The 21,942-nt window shown below is 37.3% G+C and overlaps 2 protein-coding genes across 2 annotated transcripts in view; both read left to right on the forward strand.

Annotated features, from left to right (window-relative positions):
• The window catches only part of LOC135202212 (uncharacterized), a 103,297-nt gene extending 98,825 nt beyond the window's left edge, over nt 1-4,472 (forward strand). The window contains exons 5-7 of the mRNA XM_064231468.1: nt 344-478; nt 2,155-2,343; nt 3,585-4,472. Of these exons, the coding sequence (XP_064087538.1) occupies nt 344-478; nt 2,155-2,343; nt 3,585-3,926 (666 nt within the window). The 3' untranslated portion in view covers nt 3,927-4,472. The remainder of the gene's footprint in view (nt 1-343; nt 479-2,154; nt 2,344-3,584) is intronic.
• Nucleotides 4,473-11,707: 7,235 nt separating this feature from the next.
• On the forward strand, nt 11,708-20,924 carry LOC135201995 (ionotropic receptor 21a-like). Its single transcript, XM_064231271.1, has 3 exons — nt 11,708-12,457; nt 16,459-16,602; nt 19,147-20,924. The coding sequence occupies exons 1-3, from the start codon at nt 12,086-12,088 to the stop codon at nt 20,812-20,814; spliced, it is 2,184 nt and encodes a 727-aa protein (XP_064087341.1). The 5' UTR covers nt 11,708-12,085; the 3' UTR covers nt 20,815-20,924.
• The last annotated feature ends 1,018 nt before the right edge of the window (nt 20,925-21,942 follow it).

A 21,942-nucleotide genomic window follows, 5' to 3' on the forward strand; every position in this document is an offset into this window, starting at 1 on the left:
GCCATGTAACTAATCAAGCAGACTGAGAAATTGACCAGCGTTAAAAACGAATGCAAGATAGTATAAATTACATTTTGAAAGACCCATTTACGATTTCTTCCATACTATAACTACTACCGTAGTAGCATGACATTATAGTCTGTTTAATCGAAAGAGGCGTGTTTTTTAGTAATAAACGCTTGTGTACCGATACTTCTTACTTGGAGTGAAAATTCCATAAAGCTTTGCATCGGTCTATTTGTTGAAACTTTTAACCTTGAACATCAGTTCATTCGTTCCTTTGAACATCAGATATAACAAACGAAAAACTGGTTATGATTTTGCATTTTCTTTTACTTTTCAGTCTGATATGGAAATAGCAAAGGTGGTCAACAGCACAATTGGCAGTTTGAACAAGGAGGCTATAATCCTAGCCGGTGATATAGATGTGACAATTCAGAAAAATGTATTCCAGCGAATGGAGACAGAAGCAATCAAGGTGATATTTGGAAACCTTTCATCTTGTGTTTTATGGAGTTCTATTCTATATATATATATATATATATATATATATATATATATATATATATATATATATATATATATATATATATATATAGTATACTGCCTTTTCTGTAACTTTTCTGATTCAGTACCTACCTGAAGAGAGAGACAGCAGTCTTTGAAATATAGTACTTACTTCCTATATTTTGGCGTTTTTATGGGCTCCTTTTATTAGATGGAATTCTGTTGCAACAGAACATTTTTACCAGTCATTATATATATATATATATATATATATATATATATATATATATATATATATATATATATAATATATATATATATATATATATAAGACTGGTAAAAATGATGGAATTCTGTTGCAACAGAACATTTTTACCAGTCTTATATATATATATATATATATATATATATATATATATATATATTATATATATATATATACTGGTAAAAATGTTCTGTTGCAACAGAATTCCATCTAACAAAAGGAGCCCATAAAAACGCCAAAATATAGGAAGTAAGTACTATATTTCAAGGACTGCTGTTTCTCTCTTCAGGTAGGTAATGAATCAGAAAAGTTACAGAAAAGGCAGTATTTATACCAAGAGATCCATCCACAGGTAGCCGTTTTACTAGGTCACCCCTGCTGATAATTTCTCTTTAATCTTCTTGAGCGTTGGTTGAAGGAAGATATATAATATAAATACATCCATACATATATTTATATGAATTTTTCCCCGTCACTGTGACATTTCTTGTATAATTAGAAACACTAAGCTGCAGATGTTTGACATTCAGTTCGCTCTATCTCGGAAATAACACCTAAGGGAGAATTATACCTGGAAATTGGTCCGTCACCTAATGGATTCGATCCACTGACATCTATTACTTCAAACTGTATAGATGAGTACTCTACCTCCCAACTCTCAAGAGCAGCGTAAGCTGGCACCGACTCTGCTGTACGTATGCCCTTGTACCCAAGCATCGACATCAACAAACCCATATCATGAAAGCCAACTGAGGCATGTTGCTACTCGTGAGTTTTCATTACGTCACCCTGACATTTTTATTTTATTTAATATTGAGTCACAAACATGAAGCGCTTAAGACAATGGGAAAAGAGTTGGACACCAAGACCAAGAGATCCAGAAAACTACTGAGGTGAAGCACAAGGATTTCTAGGTGGAATTGAGAGAAAACTCAAGTTTCATGAGGAAGACAATTCTGAGAGGTTGGACAGCAAAGTCGAAGAAAATGTGGCTTGGTATGGAGGCAGTTGAGTCGTGCTGCATTAGAGAGCTGGTTAGCTGAATTAGCTAGTGTGTTTGCATGTGCGTCTGTGAATTGAATTGAATGTAAACTTTAGTCCATGGGCCTAGCGAGAGAAGGTAGAAAGGAATGTGAAAGGAGGTATGGTAAAATTAATGAAAAGGGGTTGCAGCCAGGGGCCGAAGGGACGCTGCAAGGACCTTAAAGAGCACTGACGGCACAACCCCCCTATATGGAGATGTGTGTCTGTGTGTCTGTGTGTCTGTGTGTGTGTGTGTGTGTGTGTGTGTGTGTGTGTGAATGTGGGCTAGCGTAATTTAAAACTAACTTGACCAGACCACCACAGTGCACTGACGAACCTTTCGATCTCATTCCTTCCAGGTTGCAGTGACTGGAGACGTCATATTCGACAAGAACGAAATCGCCAACTGGGAGCCCGGCGCCCTCTCGGGTCTGATCTGCCACAAAAGGACGACGCTGGAGGAGAACACGTTCCGAGTCCATGATCCGACGGACATTGCTATGAACATATCAACAACTCCTTTCCACGCCTCCTGCGGCAATCCCCAGGTAACATCACATTAATCTCTTGAAGTAGCAACCTCCTGGTAATATTCCGTGCCCTCTTGCCATAATATTCCCGAGGCAATACTATATTCGTTAAGCATTGCTGTTAACTTCATGGTGATATCAACATACTTTCATGCTATATTTTTAGTTTTGACTAAAAATAAGAAAATTACATTTTTATGGATTTATGGTCCCTTAAAAGAGTTCAAAACAATTCAGTCTAAATGATGCTAGATGTATACCTAATGCGACATAAAGATATCTCATTAAGGGTGCCAAAATGATAATAATAAACAATATACAAAACGAAAGGTTAAGAAGAAGTATCCTGTCACTTAAAGAGAAATATGATGAAGTAATAATCTCATGGTTATTCTGCATAAGTCTTTGGCAATAATAGAATGACATATTCACCGCTCAGAGCAAGGGCCAAGTAATACTATACATACAAGGTGTCCAAAAAGTGCCAGTACCATTCTGAGCAATAAATACTTGTAATGGTACTGGGACTTTATGGACACCCTGTACTTCCTTAGACCGCATTCTGAAGATAATATGACACACCCTCCCCAATTGGCAATTTCCAAATCATACAACAAGCTTTTTGCAAGATCAGTCGCCAAGAAATAAGAATTAGTCGTTTGCAATAGCAATTCCCTGGTAACACGGCGCCTAATAGTTTGTAATATAGCAATCTAAGGGTAATACTTCTCATTTTCTTGTAACAGTAATCTCCAGGTAACACCACATACTTGGCCCAAATTAATATGTCGTCGTTGCACGCGACACAAAATACTCTCCAGAAACAGCAACCAAGGTAATAGGTAATCGTAATAGCAATGTCATCGTAAAGAGGTGTACTGTGAGAAATAGCCGCAAGTTGCGGAATTTATTCCAAGCCGGTGAGGTGCATAATTTACATTCTAAATGATGTGGTAGAAAGCTTTTTAAAAGCATCCACAACTTGATGTTCTCAGTGTGCTACCTCATCAGAAGAAGTAATTTATTTTAATAACATGTTTGCTTTGTTTCGTGACATCTAAAAATCACTGTCGAATAAGAGAGAGAGAGAGAGAGAGAGAGAGAGAGAGAGAGAGATGCATTCCAGTTATACAGGGTGTCCATAAAGTCCTAGTGCCATTTCAAGTATTTATTGCCTATAATGGTACTGGGACGTTATGGACACCATGTCTGACAAAAGGATATTAAATGGTAAAATCGACCTACTTTGATTTTCCCAGCTGTTTTTAGTCATCAAGCCCCTGCAACCTCTGGCCCTCCAAATCGACTCGACGTCTTCGTGGATTCTCGGAGTGCTCCTGCTACTGATCGTTGTAGGAGTGGTCATGGCTGGTGTCATTCTCCACCAGCGCCAGAACCTGGCGTTGCATTACTACAGGAACCGAGGGAGGCTGCCTCTGCCTGGCCTCAGGGAACGGAAGGTTTCGCAGGAGAACCTTCCAAACGGGGCCGAGATCGACCCTTCTTGTGAAGTCACAGAAGAAGGCGGAGAAGGAGAGGGAGGAGGAAGAGATGGAGGAGTATCGAATCCCATATATGTTGATGTTAACGAGAGGAGCTAGACAAATTTAATTTGTCTGGCTTTAGTAGGCAGCCTGCTCTGTAGGATCTAGCAGGTATTAGTCCCTTTTTTTTATTAATATAACAAATGTCTTTCTGTTCATTTATGATCAAATGTTCGTTTGATCGACTGGGAAATAGTGATTTTTCTTATTTGCTTTATACTTAATTAAAAACACTTTATTGTACATTAGTGAATAAATGTTCATTTACGTTCAAACTTTCTTTTGATCGACTGAGAAATAGTGATTTTTTATTTGCTTTATACTTAATTAGTGAATAAAAATTAGAGCTTTTTTTCACAAAAGGATAAAGTCATCTTTTCTTTAAAGAAATTATAATTTCCCAAGCAATTACTGTGATTGTGTAAAGGAATGAAAGAAGATTAAAGTCTTCCAACAACAGTGATCCCACAATTATGTGTTTGTTATTTTTTTTTCTTTAAATTCCTAGTAACCTCAAATCAATCATGATGTCCATCGGTTAGTCCCATTTTTGTATGCCAGATACAGTTTATGATTGCCAGAATAAATTGTTCATCAGTATTATGACGGTACTTTATTATTCATCTCTTTATTCTAATCAAGGATGATCTATTTTTAACAGTTTTCTTCCTGAGCAGCTCATTTAATAATACTCCGAGTGACGCGGCCTTTATGAAGTGCCGCTTCCAACGCCTTTTAGTTAATGTTGAAGTGAAACAGACGGATATATTCATTTCCATTTCATTACCACAAGGATTTGATTTTTTCCAGTCACCATATACTGAAGGATTTGGAAACAAATGATAGATTAATAAGAAGTAAAGAGTAAAAGTGGCAAAGGTCCAAGAGAGTCATCCTGCTGAAATTCGGACGCATGAGGTCCAAGGTGAGACAGTTATCATGATTTGGAAAAAAAGACAGCAACAGATATTAGAGGCAGTTCTCGTTTATAAACGTGAAGAGCAAAAGAAACAAAGGTCCAAAAATAAAATCCTCTTTCATTCTGGACATGAAAGTGTAAACCGCAAATGAAACAACAACAATTTGCCCCAGTAAAGGTTAACCCTAAACCCCATATTTTATAGGTAAATAATTCTTCAAACCGAAATCGAGAGAAGCAACCATAACATACCATGGATATGGTACTTTAATTTTTGGTCAAGAGGTACCTCCTTATTTATGGTGGGGTTTTCTTATATCACCATCCGGCATTTAAATGCCACGTTGTCATTCTTGACTGCTGTCAAAATATTACAGATCGGAATCTCTTTATGCCTTTCGGATTTTCTCTCTTTTTCTTCGTTATTTGCGATGTTTCCCTCTCTCGGGCAGATGAGAGTTTGTCCTCGGCGTCATTTCATACCGCAGGCGGGGTAGTTGCCAAGCAACTATTTTGTCGCACGTAGTTTCATGTCTCTGTTTCCAAATTCCATGGCCAATGCCAGTTAAGTTTGTTTACAGTTGGTCTGAGTGCTACAAGTGATTGAATTCCAGGACTTCATTGTATTCCTTCTTTTTTTCCTGTTACAGATTTGTAATTAGATTAATTAACAGATATTCCAAGATGCCTAAACCAATGAAAAAAAAGTGAAACCTAACAAAGTTTGCAAATTTCAGTGAAAATTCATCGGTAGAACCATAGTTATTCAGTGAAAAGCCTGTTGACACAACCAGTGGTAAATACTGTATTATGAAATGTGATCAGATTGAAGGTAAATGGTCTGTCCCTATTGTCATATAAATTCTGATATTGATATGAAAGTATTTTATAAATTAGGGCTACTTGACTGTTCCGTCTTTCTTATGAGCAGGTTTGAGATGAATATACATGATGATAGCATGTGTAAATCAAGTTTTTTACCATTAACTAATATAGTAGTGATTATAACATTGTTGAAGGGGTTAGGGTACTATTTCCACTTGGTCAGTATTTATTTTTGGAGGGTGTTTTTAAGTCTGTGTGCTTTGCATAGTATTCTAATGATTTTTACAAGTTTATTTTCTTTATTTCAACGTTCTTCCATTCCACATACTAACGTAGCACTTGGAGCTAACATTTGTAGTTTAGAGAGGGAATTAGGCCAAATTATTAATCTTTGTTGAGTTCACTTCACTCAGAAACCATTGAAAAGTTCCTTTCCTTCAAAAGCAAATTACCCTTAGCTGTTCAAAAATTCGTATAGATATCCTATTTTCTTTTGAGTTTTTTATTTTTTTTAAATCAGATTTTTATAAAATACTTAAAACTTTTACAAATGCAAGATATAGAGAGAGTCTCTGTATCAATCTTATCAATATTTGAAAAAAAAAATAAGGTCAGATTTTTTGGGGTTTATGGCCCCTTAACAGTTCAAAACAATTCAGTCTGAATGATGCTGGATGTATACCTAAAGCGGCATAAAGATATCTCATTAAGGGCGCCAAAATGATGATAAACAATATCAAATCGAAGGGTTAAGAAGATGTATCCGGTCACTTGAGGAAAAAACTATGAATTTCTGTAACTTATATAATTACGTAACTTATATAATTAGGGAAAAGTGGCTACAAATTCCCTTCTTACATGATGTTACTTTATAATTCAGCTTAGAATGTTATCCTCCAGCCTTCAGGGATACTATAAATTATTTAAAATACTCTTGACATAATTCATTTCGGTTTTGTTGCGGAGATGGGGGTGGGAGGTGGTAGGTGGGGGGGTTGAAGAAAGGAGTCTGTCCCTGGACTCAGGTTGCGCTGTACAAGTCATGAACTCACTGCTTCTCTTCTTAATTCCCATGACTCCTGCAACGCAACCATAAGGCCTGTATCGACAGAATGCATACGGAAGCATGCAGTGAAAACAAAATTTATTAATCTGTTAAGCAATCGTAAAAAATGAACGAATGTCACAATTCTTTTATTTTATAAATATATATTTTGTATAGATAACGACATCCTTACTAAAATGAGTGTAGTAATTATTGGTTGGATGATGGTGAGACTAATATATGTATGTGTGTGTGTGTTATTGTGTACTCAAAGGGTGAGATAGAGAGAAAGTAATAGACAATATGATAGAATAGTAGTCAATATGACATTGATTGATTGCTTGACCAAGATGCGTGTGCTTTTTGCGTGTGAGTGTGATATGAAGATTCGCTTACCTCTATTGAGGTTACTCCTTTGTTTATCGTCAGCTTTCTCCATTTTGTGTGGTTAGGAGTCGTATTGCAAATGCATATCTGCAACGAGGCGTACAAAGTAACATGGCGCCCATGACAGCGACGGAAAATTCCGCCTCCAACAATTATTATTATACAGTGAGTACTTTTTACACTGCAAGTGTTGCAGCCTTATCATTGCGTTATCTCCGGACACGCCAAAGATACTATTATCGACAGAAACACGTCGAAGAAACAACAACAAACTGCTATTGTAGTCGTTACGTCAAACCTCGCTATCGTTTACATTATGAGCTCTCTTGTTATCTGCTGGTATTGAAAAATATCATGGAAAATAATTACTGGCTGCTCTATGAGCAAGAGCCCGTGCTGGCTTAAAAGGCTAGTTCAGTTAAAAACAACTACGTGGAAAACGGCATTTTATTGCGCATTGTAAATTACGGAGAAGTATTGCGGAGGATGGGGGATGGGGGAAGAGTGAGAGATGATGAAAACAGCTATAAAGAAGAGGTGAGAGAGAGAGAGACGCTTGATTTTGTAGTAGTCTTGCTGACTCGTGCGACTTTGCTTTATATTACCAAAACTTAGGGTGTGGTGTCTAGTACTCTGCGACAAAGTACCATTTCGATCAAATAATTCGTTTGAAAGATATTTGAGAAAAACGATGACTCACCGTCCCTGAAATTGATAGTATAGTGGTTCTTAACCTAATTATTACCACACCCCTTCTAAGAGTTGGTACATTCTTTCACGCCCCCCTTGCATCTATGAGTAAAATTCACTCCCAGATTTAAAGGAAAATTTTTAAAAAATGAGAAAGAGAGGTTTCGAGGGGTAGGAAGGGAGGTCAATAATTACTAGAGTAGTAGACTCTAAGGAAAGTAACGTTATAAGACGATACTTTTGCATTTTTTCATAAACTTCTGAATATTAGTTCCTCACTTTTGCTAAGAGAATAACGAATATAATAAGATAATATATATTTTTTTTTTTTCATTTTTTCCTAGGGCTCCGCCTCCCCTGGAAATTGCTGACGCCCTCCTTATGGGGGCGCGTCCCCCAGGGTCAGAACCACTGCGATAGTAGCTCCAGGCATAATAGGGACTGGCGTTGGACGGTTGGAGTAGGGCTTAAATTATATTCGAAAGAATTGACATTGGTGTACGTTGCAGTTCTTAGACTTGACTTCGGAATAGATTGACGAGAAGGCAGTTTACTTATCATGTCAGTTTTATTCATTTTTTTACACAGTTCTCCCTGGAGATGTAAAAGTTCAAAACTCGAATTTGTCTCGAGAATAATCCTGAGTTATTGTGATTTGAGAAGGCTGTATTTACGAAAGTGAAAATGACAAAATCCTCTTCGTACTTAATACTGACGGCACTACACTTACGTGCTATTCTAATCTTAAATGTAATTACCTAAAGCTGCAAACTCGTAGTTCCGTCAGTGGACCTCATGCGGTGCACTGTAGGCATTACTTAAGGTTCTTTGCAGTATGCCCTCGGCCCCTAGTTGCAACCACTTTCGTTATTTTTACTGTACCTCCTTTCTTATACTCTTTCTTCATCTTACTTTCCACCCTCTCCTAACACTTGATTCATGGTGTAACTGCTTTGAGGTTTTCCTCCTGTTACAATTTTGAAACCTTTTACTGTCAATTTCCATTTCAGCACGGAATGACCTCATAGGTCCCAGTGCTTGGCCTTTGGCCTAAGTTTTATATTCAACTCAATTCAACTCGTGTCATTGATCTAAAAATTGAAGTGCATTTTCATTTTCGGGTCTGGCATAAAATGCATTCCGATTCAGTTTGATGTGGGTCATTTCATTTAATTTGATTGAACAGGTTCTGTAAACTGTTTATCGGCAGTGTTTGCAAAGATGAGATATTTTACGACGAACTTGAACCTCTAATATTGAAATTCCCATGTATTATAAAAGTTCTACTTAACACACCAGCTTCATTCAGTCACTAAAATTAATATCGTTTATGGAGGACGTTAGTATTACAGTAATGTTGTTTCTCAGCAAAGTTCAGTACATTCTCAGTGCATCATGATGATAATAGGTCTTCCTAATACAACATAACGAAGACACATGTTGGCGAGCACTAGCATCTGTGTGAAATGATCATCACAATCATTATCGGTATTCATATACGGTAAAAGATTATTTATGAAAAAAATTATCAGAAAAATGTCAGCTCCATTCCTAAGCTGGGTATTTCCTTTCTTGTCAAATATATTTATTATATAACTACCTCGTTCGTTAATCCGCACAAGCACTGGAATTTTATGTACAAATTTATTTCACTAATGTGCAAATTTTATCTGACATGAATTTTAGCTTTTATTATTACCGAATCTCAAGCCCTACGGCATGGGATGTTAAACAAATGTGAGGAATTTCTGCTTCTACTCTGCAGTTACAACAATGATGATGACACTTACAGTATAATTAATAGAGTTTATCAGCACAGTTACTGGAGTTGCATCGCCGCGCCCTAAAACACTAGAGGATTTTTACTGGATCGGGTGTTGTGGGTTGCTTACTCGCCTAACAATCTGGTAGCCCGAGTTAAGCGCCTGCCTGCCGCCAACAGGGAACCAGAGGAATTTATTACACATTTATTTCTCGATGCAATATGGTTCGAATCCCACAATAAGCTGCAGGTCCCGTCGCTAAGTAACCCATCTGTTCCTAACCATGTAATAAAAAAAAAAATCTAATCCCTCTGGCCAGCCCTAGGAGAGCCGTTAATCAGCTCAGTGGCCTGGTTAAACTAAGATATACTTTACTTTTATTTTCATTGAGGTCCCTACGTACATATCTAAAGATGCTGGTGTTTATTCCACTTGCTCTAGAACATTAACGGTACCTAATTATTCATGTGCATGTATGTCAACAGCCTCACGAGATATTTGTTTTCTTAAACGACTAATTCCTTAGTTTTCCAACACTGGAAAAAATATTAAGTATATCTTAGTGGTACCAAACCACCGAGAGCGCCTCATTGGCGTGGTTGGTATGGTCTTTGCCTGTCACCTCGGTTGCCGCGAGTTACATTCTCGGGCATTCCATTGAGGTGTGAGAGATGTGTATTTCTGGTGATAGAAGTTCACTCTTGACGTGATTCGGAAGTCACGAAAAGCCGTTGGTCCCGTTGCTGAATAACCACTGGTCCCATGCAACGTAAAAACACCATACAAACAAACAAACAAACAAACCAGACCACCGAGCTGAATAAACAGCTCTCCTAAGACTGGTCTGAAGAATTAGAATTTTTTTTAACGTGACTAGGATCCAATTGATTTCTTAGCAAAGGGACCCACAGCTTATTGCGGGATCCGAACCACATTATAGCGCGAAATGAATTTCCCAACACAGGAAATTAGGATTTTAGTCCATAGGACTTTCTCCTACTTGGTCATTCTCGTCTTTTTCCAATATTTCTATATTTGAAAGGAGCATCGGCTGTTACGTTTCTGAAGCTTCGCGGTCCACAGTCTTTTTGATATTCATCTCCTTTCGAGAGCGCACTTGTCATTTTTTTCATTTCCCTTAATGTAAAAAAAACATAGTTGGGTCATCTTTTTGAAGGGCTGACGTTCTTACTGTACTACCACCTGATTTTTCATCATAATTTTTTTTTTTTCTTTTAAATTCGGTATCGTTTTGACGTGTAACTAAGTCAACACTTATAACCTCTAGGGTAATACTCGCATATCCTCTTGAACATATGATTCTGCGGAATTTAGCCACAGAAGTTCATTCTTTTTTTTTCGCTTACTCGGGGAATAAGGCTTCAAACTACTTTGTTTTTCTTCTTCTTCTTCTTGCTCTTCTTCTTGTTGCTGTAGTTGTTATTGTTGGGGGGGTAGGAAAGCCTAAGATGTTCTGAGAAAGGTGTTTCGCATTGAGTTAAAGATACAGAAATTTCAGATAGGATATTTATGATTTATTCATTAGAGTGAAAATGTAAAAAATAAATAATGTGCATGTTAATCACTACAGAAAATTTATTTGTAATCAAATATAGCATAGTTATTTTAATTTTCTTTGGTGAAACAACGCTCTTATTTGACCATGGATTTTAAACACGCGCCCCCGAGTAAGCTGGAGGTCGGATCACGCCTTGTTTTATTTGTTTCCATACCAATCTGATGTTGAAATTTCTCTCGATATTTCCCACGGAATTGTTTGCTGATAATAACACAAATAACAATAATGATTTTATTTATGGTGTGCTTCAAGTTTAACATTCTTTCTCTCGTTGAAATGCGCTCAAATAAGTTAAGGAGTTTCTTAAGTCAAGAGTGCTGAAAGAAATGTAAAATAGCTGACGGCCTCGTAATTGCAGCTCTCGGGACCTTCAGAAGAAGATTAGCACAGTATTATGCGCGTAATGGAACTGACTTTTGAGATCACTTATTCCAAGATTAGTTTGATCTTTCAAAAATGGCCATTATCCAACAACTTATGCAGCAAATAGATTGTAGTTATTTTCACATATAAGAACTGTCTCAGGTGCATTACAAACCTGTAAGAGAAACTGGCTTTTGAAAAATTTATATTTTCAACTTGAAAAGTGTTTCTTCGTCGTCATATATTCCGATTTTTTATTGTAAAAAAAAAAAAAATTTTTTACCTTCTGAAAGCGAATTTTTTGAGATTTGCCTTCATTTCTCCTTCACTTGCTAATGAAATATCCAGTTAGGTCAAAGCATCGAGTAGTACATATCCGACTGAGCTGTCAGTTGTCGAATCTAGGCCTAACCAGATTCTGTGTTGCTTAGTATATACCTCATCGGGCCAGCCATATCTTTAAAAAAGGGGTTGGAAGAGGCCTTCAAACTCAAATCGACAAGAACAGGGCGGAGCCAAGTGGACCGATGACGTTAGCCCTTGAAATCGATTGAGGCTCCTATATTTAAGCGGCAAAAACCACCAGGTTATACTTACCAAGAAAACGTCGCCAAAGGAGATCTACTGCAATTGCCTCCGTTCGACATGACTCGCCTCGCTCCCGTGAGGGAAGCGCAGATTACTCTTTTCTTCTTCTTCTTCTTCTCGTTCTTCCTTGATGCCGGACGAACACATCCGTCAGGTGTTTCAGCTTCCCTTGTCGAAAGCCCTGTGACTACCACGTCTTTCGAGGAGGACTGGTATGAACTGAATTCTACCGAAGGCTGTGATCGAGGATGCGCCGAAGAAGTCGCAGACGCCCGGGGAGCGAATCGTCGTCGACAGAGTCGACACAACGATCTCGCTTCGACACGAGGAACCAAAGGCAGTCGGAGCAAGCCCCAAAATCAACATATACTTGAGCGACGACGACGATCAAATGGAATGATGGTTCCCGCGAACATTTCAGTCCCTAATGTAAGTATTTGGTCAGAAGCCATAGGTCTTTTACCAATATGTTTTTTCCTCTTGTCTGAGACTATATCATTTTATTTCTTTAATTTTTTTGACAGGGGGTAGGTGAATACCTTATGCTCGACGTTTTAGAGGGAATATATATATATATATATATATATATATATATATATATATATATATATATATATATATATATATATATATATATATATATATATATAGTTCTTAAATCTCTACTTCTTGTTTAGCAAATTTATGCAGTTTTAAGTAGTACTAGCAAATAGGCAAAACATCATGGGAGATACATGGAAAATACGAGTGTGGAAAAATAAGCAAGCCAAGAATAAGTTTCTATAATCTTAGACATATTCACATACACTCATAAATACATCGACACGCAGATATGTAGGCTGATATATATATATATATATATATATATATATATATATATATATATGGATATGTATTTATATATATATAGTATATATATATATATATATATATAGTAATTTATGAGTTAATGTAGCATTTCAGAATATTAATACAATGAAAAATATACTTATAAAGAACTCGCCCCAGAGTAATAAAGGATGTGTAGTGTACACCGATCCCCATGTAAATCCTGTGATAACTTTCATATTGGTCAAACTGGAAGAACATTGAAAAAAATAGAACAGCATAAAGTATGCGTAAGAAAAACCCAGGTGAACAGTGGAATTTTTGTACATGTCAGTGTAAGCAATCATATAATCAATTGGACAGGTGCAAAAGAGATAGTTTATTCTAATAATACACTGGAAAAAATGTCTCTGAGACTTTTATCAGAGAAAATGTTTCTAAGACCGTGAATATCAGTCTGAACTTGATCCGTTATTTTCAAAACAAATGTGTAAGAGGTATAAATTTTAAGGAAGGTAACTGAGAGATGGAGAAAAAAGGGAAACTGGTTCCAACTACGTATGTAGTATATATATATATACACACACACACACACACACATGTGTATATATATATATATATATATATATATATATATATATATATATATATATATATATATATATATATATATATATATATATGTGTGTGTGTGTGTGTGTGTGTAAATAAAATATTGGGCCATAAGTGACAGTGTTTCTCCATTTTAATCCTTATGCTTGGGAAGCAATAGCAGATATTGTTTGGGCCTACTCGCCAAGACATCCAAAGTAAATCCCTTAAGGTACTGGACTTATTCTTGAAAAACAAAAACAAAAAACAAGATCAACAGACAATATTAAGTTCAAAAAATCCCTTCGTAACTTGTGACAAGACGCTTTTATCGAGCAAGATAGAACGAAAAGAAGTATAACTTGATGTTAGTGTAGCGAATTCTTTTATAGTTTTTTTTTTCTCAGGTATTCCATTGTTATTCCTTTTCCGAGGTCATTTACAATCCTTTCCCGAATCTCTCACGGGACAATCCTTCCTTTCTACACTGGACCTGAGACCATTTCAAATACATTTTTTTTCTATTCTCGCTCCTCCCATAAAGGGATAAGTACACATACGTGCATATACATACATACGTACGCGCACACAGATTACCACGGGTACTTGTATGATGACCAACACCTTAATGAGGGATGTCGACCTCTACCAGACCACCTCTAATCGTAATGACCCAAAGGCGACCTCTCTTGACCGAGAGTCCTTTTGGGAAAACTGGGAACGTAGTTCAAAATATGCGTCATGTTTTATTGTTTCTAAGCATTGATGACAATATTACCGGGTGCAAAAATATTACAAGAAGTCTGAATATTAGAAAAAGTAAATTCAAACTTTATTATTTGAGCGTGTTGTAGGTTGTTAATGCATTCGTTTACAAAAGAGAGAAAACAATTTATTGTGCAAAAAAGCAAAAAAACAAAACTTACAAAGTACAGCAGAACAGGCAACCCGGGCGCGGTAAGGGTATATATAGATGAAAGCCCTCTTGAATGAATAGCATTGGCTGTGGTATATTATACATACCTTTTCTACCCTATTGATGACTAGACAAACGTCATTCATCAGGGCTGATATGGTACTCAGGTAGTATTACAAAATATAAATACTTACAGATAACTATATAGGGAAATTACAATATGTTAAGTAGGAATTGTCCATTAAAAGATTGCACTGCAAGATTTGTCTTAAATATTATAAAATATGGAACTTTTATATATGCTGTTCAATAAAAAATAATATGAAAGTTTGCTATACAAGATATACATTTTATCAGATTTCTGTCCAGGTAAGAAAAAAAACAAGAAGCTGTAAATACTTCGTTTCCAGCAGTCTGTTTGTTCGTATGTACTGTACTGTCTTGCCGGCATATATCAGGTCAATTTCAACCACTTCGAATCGGTCTACTGACTATGGCTTAGCAATAAAGCCCATACCGGTCAGGATTGACTACCATTTTCCATTTCATCCCTGTGGTATTTGATATATCAATATCAAGTATAGAGTACTTTATGTGTGTGCGCGTGCGTGTGTAGTTGATTATAATGACTCGGCACAGTGATTTATATATCAATATCAAGTATAGAGTACTTTATGTGTGTGCGCGTGCGTGTGTAGTTGATTATAATGACTCGGCACAGTGATTTATATATTACTCATTATTGTCGGGAAAAAATAAAAGATTGGTTTTAGGTCCTGACCTGCTTCGACGTTATATCCAGGTAATTGACGAAGGACTGATCCATAGTCGCAGATATTCACAATGCACATGAGCAGACACTACAAACAAACAAAGAAAATGAGATGGAACGAATGATCAAGGAACTAACTCATAATACAGGGTGTCCATAAAGTTCCAGTACCATTACAAGTATTTGTTGTTCAGAATGGTACTGGGACTTTATGTACACCCTGTATTTCCGAAGACGCTTAGAACCGAGAGTAAATTACTTTAAATGTGAGCTGCATCTATGACAGTTATTTTGTACCACAAATTAAACTTGTTAATTATTTACTGTAATATCCACATCTAGATTCATATTTCGAGAGAATAATGATCCATTAAATTACTTAATTTCAAAGGGACCAAGACGGGTATGTATGATAAATGACGCTTAATGATGATGAAATAACGAAATATGATAGAGTATGTGTTTGGCTCTCACGTTTTCTTTGAATAATACGTAGCCCACTTCATACACGAAAGATTTTCTCTTTAGTATCTAAAACTCATTAAGGCAGATTTGGCTAATTGCGCCAGTATGTTATTAATCATCCTACGTACAAGTGACCTCAGTTTTTGCAATATTACATGTTAAGAAACTTAAACCCTATTCATTTCTGTTCGACCCCGTTTGATATTTTTCGATCACACTTTCCTTTAAGTATATTTGATAAGCAGAGATTCCTATGACGAAAATTTTAATTAATTCCAGAGAATTGTTAAAAGCATTGAAGCTCTAGAGGTTGAGGGAGTAACCTAATTTTCCCTTGAAGTGATTAAGAATAAATGAGGAATGGTTTTACCGTACCTCCGTTCATATTCTCTCTTCAGTCTTACTGTCCACCCTCTCCTATCAATTGTTTCATAGTGCAACTGCTTTGAGGTTTTCCCCCTGTTACACTTTTCCAACCTTTTACTATCAATTTCCATTTCAGCGCTGAATAACCTCATAGGTCCCAGTGCTTGGCCTTTGACCTAAATACTATATTCACTATATTCACCATCTAAAGATTAAGGACGCGTCTCAGAACACAACATATTCTGTACACCAGAGCTTTGCACTCCTCGAGACATTTCATTCAGTCTCTCTTCTTCATCATTAGAATATCCCTCATTTTATGACCTTCAGATAATCGGCCTCTTGAATTGTTATCGCATGGTAAGACAACTATTGCTTTCATGCCAAGATCACTTTACATCCTGTCACAGATTTGACCTTTAGGAAGCTATCATTTCCTCCGTGAATGTGCTTTACCTGTTTATCTCATATTATTTCATTTACTCCCAGCAGAATGGCCTCTTGGCTAGAAACGGACCAGTGGCTGCGGTCGTCAATGTTTATCTACGTCAGTGCACCCTTGCCATTTTCTACGAGGAAGGACTTGACTTGTATGCACTTCAGCTGAGGAAATCAATTGCTCATCTACCCGTCAAGGTACGTCAGCCTGGCAGTGTAATCTGAAAAATTGCGGAATTAGGAGTAAGAGAACCCTTGAACATTGTCTGAATAGATATATGCAAATACGGCGCAACACCGTAAGGGGGTAGTGCCGTCAGTGGACCTCATGCGGTGCACTGTAGGCATTACTTAAGGTTCTTTGCAGCGTGCCTTCGGTTCCTAGCTGCAGCCACTTTCGTTACTTTTACTGTATACCTCCTTTCATATCCTCTTTCTTCATCTTACTTTCCACCCTCTCCTAACACTTAATTCACAGTGCAACTGCTTTGAGGTTTTCCTCCTGTTACACATTTCGAACCTTTTACTGTCAATTTCCATTTCAGCGATGAATGACTTCATAGGTCCCAGTGCTTGGCCTTTGGCCTAAATTCTGTATTCAACTCAACTCAAATACCGCGCAAGACTTTCGCTATCGGAAAGAAGTAAAATCTGTGCAAGACTTACTTGCCTATGTATAAAGTGCAGCCCGCCCGATACTCTAAATAACAACAACAACAACAAAATAGAAAATAAAAACATTATAGTTAGTTATCATTTGTCAAACGAAATCTACAGTGGTCAAAAAGGTAACAAGAAATAAATTTACAGTCATAGGACTTTAGCTTTACAAAGCTAAAGGTTGATAAGTACCTTTTTTGTTCTTTAGCCCGGCGGCATAGTTAACAACTTTGTTTTACTAGACATAGTGGTATTAATGAAAACTCTTGATTTCAATTTATCACTCGCATAATAAATAAAAGCACGAATAGAAATATCTAGCTATTCAAAACATTGGGTCTCATTACAGTTGTGTAATACCGCAGTACGCCCATCTGTCGCTAAATTCACGAGCATTTAGGAATGTTCCGCTTTAGTTGGGGTCTGTAAAGTTAGTTTTCAGGCAAGGATTCTATTTTTTTTTTTTAATGTAATTAAGTTTACTTGATTGAAGCGTGTTAGAACAAATTAGTCATAGCAAAATGTCTTAATTGCGAGCTTAAGCTAGCCAGAAAAAAATAGCAATACTTTGCCATTAAAATGCTACTGAACAAAATTTTTTTGGTAGATATACATTTCTGACACTATAAAACTATGGTCAATGTTTTTCACAACGTTATATTAGTTTAATAAAATTGTAAAATAATTTTGAGCACGTAAGCCTAAGCCAATTTTTTTTCTAATCCATATCATGTTGGAAGACATACGATGGAAATGGAAGTGCAGGGTAGAAGGAAGAAGGGAAGACCAAGAAAGAGATAGCGTGATTGTGTAGGGGAAGATATGGAATTAGAACGAGGCACAGGACAGAAATCGATGGAGACGACTCATTCGCAATGGCGACCCCATATAAAAATGGGTTTAAGCTAGGAAGAAGAAGAAGAAGATCAAGGACTTGCTTAGTCATAAGTTTCCTTGAGCTGTCAATGAGAAATTAGTTTTCGTGCTAGGATACTTATTTGCATGTGGTTTGGTAGCTATACATAGACTCAACTCCACGTATAGTGTGCAAACCTATTCTTATTCGAAGTTGGGTGGTCTGAGGTCTTGTTCCTCTTGAAATCTCGGACTCGAGAACACCCAGTTATGGCATTTCTTTTGCCAGACTCCTCCCAGTTGACACTGAAGCCGAAGTATTGGTACGTTCTGCGAGGATTTTGGTGTTGCAACTCTGCACTCGAAATAGATTTACAGTGTGGATTAGAAGGCATTCACACGTCTATTGTTACTGTTGTAACAGGTGTAGATTTAGAATTAGAAGTCATTCACACGTCTATTGGTACTGTTGTAACAGGTGTAGATTTAGAATAAGTAGTCATTCACGCGTCTATTGGTACTGTTGTAACAGGTGTAGATTTAGAATTAGAAGTCATTCACGCGTCTATTGGTACTGCTGTAACAGGTGTAGATTTAGAATTAGAAGCTATTCACACGTCTATTGGTACTGTTGTAACAAGTGTAGATTTAGAATTAGAAGGCATTCACACGTCTATTGGTACTGTTGTAACAGGTGTAGATTTAGAATTAGAAGGCATTCACACGTCTATTGGTACTGTTGTAACAGGTGTAGATTTAGAATTAGAAGTCATTCACACGTCTATTGGTACTGTTGTAACAGGTGTAGATTTAGAATTAGGAGGCATTCACACGTCTATTGGTACTGTTGTAACAGGTGTAGATTTAGAATTAGGAGGCATTCACACGTCTATTGGTACTGTTGTAGCAGGTATAGATTTAGGTACTGTTGGCCTATTAAGCAATAACCATGTAAACTTGAAAAATGCATCGCACAAAATCCATCATAAAAAATTATATGAGGACCAATTTGCAACTGGCTATGTACAACTGTTTTGGAGGAAAAGGTGGAGACCCACAGACACACATACTTTTGCAGACTTTCTCGAATATGATTTTAATGAGTAAATAAATTCTGATTTTAGTGGGTTCTTTTTGCTTACTCTGGTTAGTTGGCAAACTTGATAATTTTTAGTTAAATTCAGTTGACCCATGAGCTTGATTTTATCATTTCTCTTTTATTCACAGATCTACCTCATTACCCCAGAAACACTGCTGAGAGAAGACAGCTGGAAGATGAATCAGTGTGATGGATACATTGTTCTTCTCTCCAAGGGTGCAACCTTTATCCAGCATGCTGCAACTGACCACTACTTCAACACCCCCTACGATGGACCTGACGACCACCCCCCACACTACTGGAATTACCGAGCCAAATTTGTTATTGTCCTCGTGTCTGATAATAATGTCCCACTCCCAGTTGACATAGCCAGCTTGTATAACTTTAAGAAAACAGAAAACCTACTCATATTGCAAAAAAGCGGAGCTCATGTGCTCGTTTGGACAAACATCCTTTATTCAGAACATTCTGTCATCACTCTGGCTGATACCTGGAGGGGCGGTGCTTTCATTAGAGGCACAGAACTCTTCCCGAACAAACTGAAGAACTTAAAAGGAGCGATCATCAAAGTGGGTACGTTCGAGCATGCCCCAAGTGTCACCTACCAACGCGACGCTGACGGACAAATCCTTAAGCGAATGGGGGTGGACATGGGGGTAGTGCTTGCGCTTGCTCAGGCGAAAACCTTTCGAATCGAATTCGTCGAGGTCAGCTCTTCGGAGAAGTGGGGCACAAAGTACAGGAATGGCACTTGGGACGGCCTCATGAACAAAGTTCTCTACGAACACGTCGACATTGGGATCTGCAACGTCTTCACTGACCATTTCCGCTGGATGGAAGTTGATTTCTCTTACCCTTACAATTTTATGCCTGCTTGCTTTGTGGCTCCATCCCCCAAACCTGTCATTAATTGGCAGTCTCCGTTGCTCCCTTTTGCTTGGGACACCTGGATATCCATAGGAATATCTCTTCTCGTGTGTGGAGCATTAGTCTATTTGGTGGCCTCCTTCAGCCACAGCCCAGAAGCGAGAGATTTCCAGAGCCTGTCATATAATTACCTTTACATTGTTGGTGCATTCACTGTGCACCCTCTAACACTGGGCCCTCGTTTCCCGCCTTCCCGCTTGCTTCTTGGGTTCATTTGGTTATTCAGTCTCATTATATCCACAGGATATTCAGCCAACCTGGTGGCTTTTCTCTCCGTCGTAAGAATGTCCCAGCCCATAGATACCATCGAACAGCTGGTGTCCAGCGGCTTGCGAATTGGAGGGCACTCGTTCTGGAAAACGCAGTTTTCAGCTGCACCAGAGCAAGCTGTTCTTGATCTGGTGGACAAGCTGGAGTCAGATGTGGATTTTTTCACCGTTTTCAACGATGTCGAGAAAGGTAAGTTTGGTTTTGTGGAGAATCAAGAGTTTCTCCAACTGCAGCAGGGTTCCCGATTTACGTATGGAGGGATAGCAACGATACGTCTAGGACGGCAGTGTCTTATCAACTTCAACATAGCCATGATCCTCCCTAGAAAGTCTCCTTTAACCAACAGCTTCAACACTGACCTGCTACGTATCTACGAATCCGGAATTATGAAGAAATGGCAGGAGGAGGTAGTTGTGTTCTTTCGCCAACAGTATCTAAGTAAATTACTAAGAGCTCCATCAGACTCTAGAAGCAAACCCATCGGTCTGGGGCAACTCCAAGGAATTTTCTATTTCGTGGGAATCTCTTCTGTGCTTGGATTTTTTATCCTGATTGCCGAGAACATTATGAAAACAACGCCGTCTGGTCCATCTCCATGATTCCTAGAAAAATCACTCTAGGAATTTAGATTGATTTTGGTTTTGAATACTGAAATAAAAATCAATGTGTTGAGAAAGTGTTAATGTCGCAATAAAAAGCTATGAACTCATGGTTTTGTGTAAATTTGCTTAAATGCCATCCAAAACGAAAAACAAGACCGTAGCATTGTTACAATTATTAACTGGTCAGTTTCTAAATCTTGCATGGTTGGTGACCGCACTTCACAGCCCTGGTAATTTTCTTTAGTTATTGTTCCCTCATTTATTGAAGATTGCCCTCATTTATTGAAGATTGCCGAGAGACATCGTGCTGATATGCTCCAGAAATTCCTAAATAACTACCAAGCGCGACGAAGAGGTTAGAACACACCTGATGAGTGATGACTCGCCCTCTGTGGCCGGTAAAAAAGACCACTAAAAAAAGAAAAAAAAAAGCACATTAATTTATGGTAGCCGGTAATCAAGTCTCAGAGGGAATAATTCATAGACTTCTTGGTGTGTCATTATTTTTACGATATTTACGGTCTTTTGTTTATGTTTAAACGGAAATCCCCAACGGGCTTGTACTAGGAGTGTCAGGCGGAAAGTAAAGTCTCAAAGTAAGCTAATATATTCGAGCGGATATATTATTATCAAATGTTCGTAATCTAATTCCATCTTATCTTGCCATTAATCTAATTGAGGTTATCGTGTAAAAGCAGAATATTATTGATAAATGCCTTATGCGTGGCATTAGATTACAAAACGATAATATAGTTCATTAGATAAGTTTTGAGAATATGGAACATATATTCTTAAATGATTCCATATTTTTTTTTAAACTATTATTATTATGAACTGCAATGAGCTTCATTCGTGTGATAGCAAGTGCCAGAAAGTATTGTCTAATACTATTTGTTCACCCGGTCAGTAAGGCTTATAAATATTTTTTTTTTTTAGCTAATAGATAAGATGGAAATAAGAGACAGGGCAGTTAGCTAAATAACCATGGTAGGGAATAGTTTAGAAAGTTAGACAGTTTTAAGTATTAGTAAGAGTAATGTAAAGTGTGGTTTATCCACAATTATATTTGGGTAAGGGTACAATTTTCTAACTAATATTAACATACTAAAATAATTATTTTACATT

Source organism: Macrobrachium nipponense, chromosome 30 (genome assembly GCF_015104395.2).
Source record: "Macrobrachium nipponense isolate FS-2020 chromosome 30, ASM1510439v2, whole genome shotgun sequence".
Lineage (NCBI taxonomy): Eukaryota > Metazoa > Arthropoda > Malacostraca > Decapoda > Palaemonidae > Macrobrachium > Macrobrachium nipponense.

Bases quoted from the DNA above. Each gene is read 5' to 3' on its own strand.
- LOC135201995 (XM_064231271.1), top strand. From the start codon at position 12,086: ATGACTCGCCTCGCTCCCGTGAGGGAAGCGCAGATTACTCTTTTCTTC. The intron at 12,458-16,458 runs GTAAGTATTTGG...TACTCCCAGCAG, and splicing joins CGAACATTTCAGTCCCTAAT to AATGGCCTCTTGGCTAGAAA. The intron at 16,603-19,146 runs GTACGTCAGCCT...TTTTATTCACAG, and splicing joins TTGCTCATCTACCCGTCAAG to ATCTACCTCATTACCCCAGA.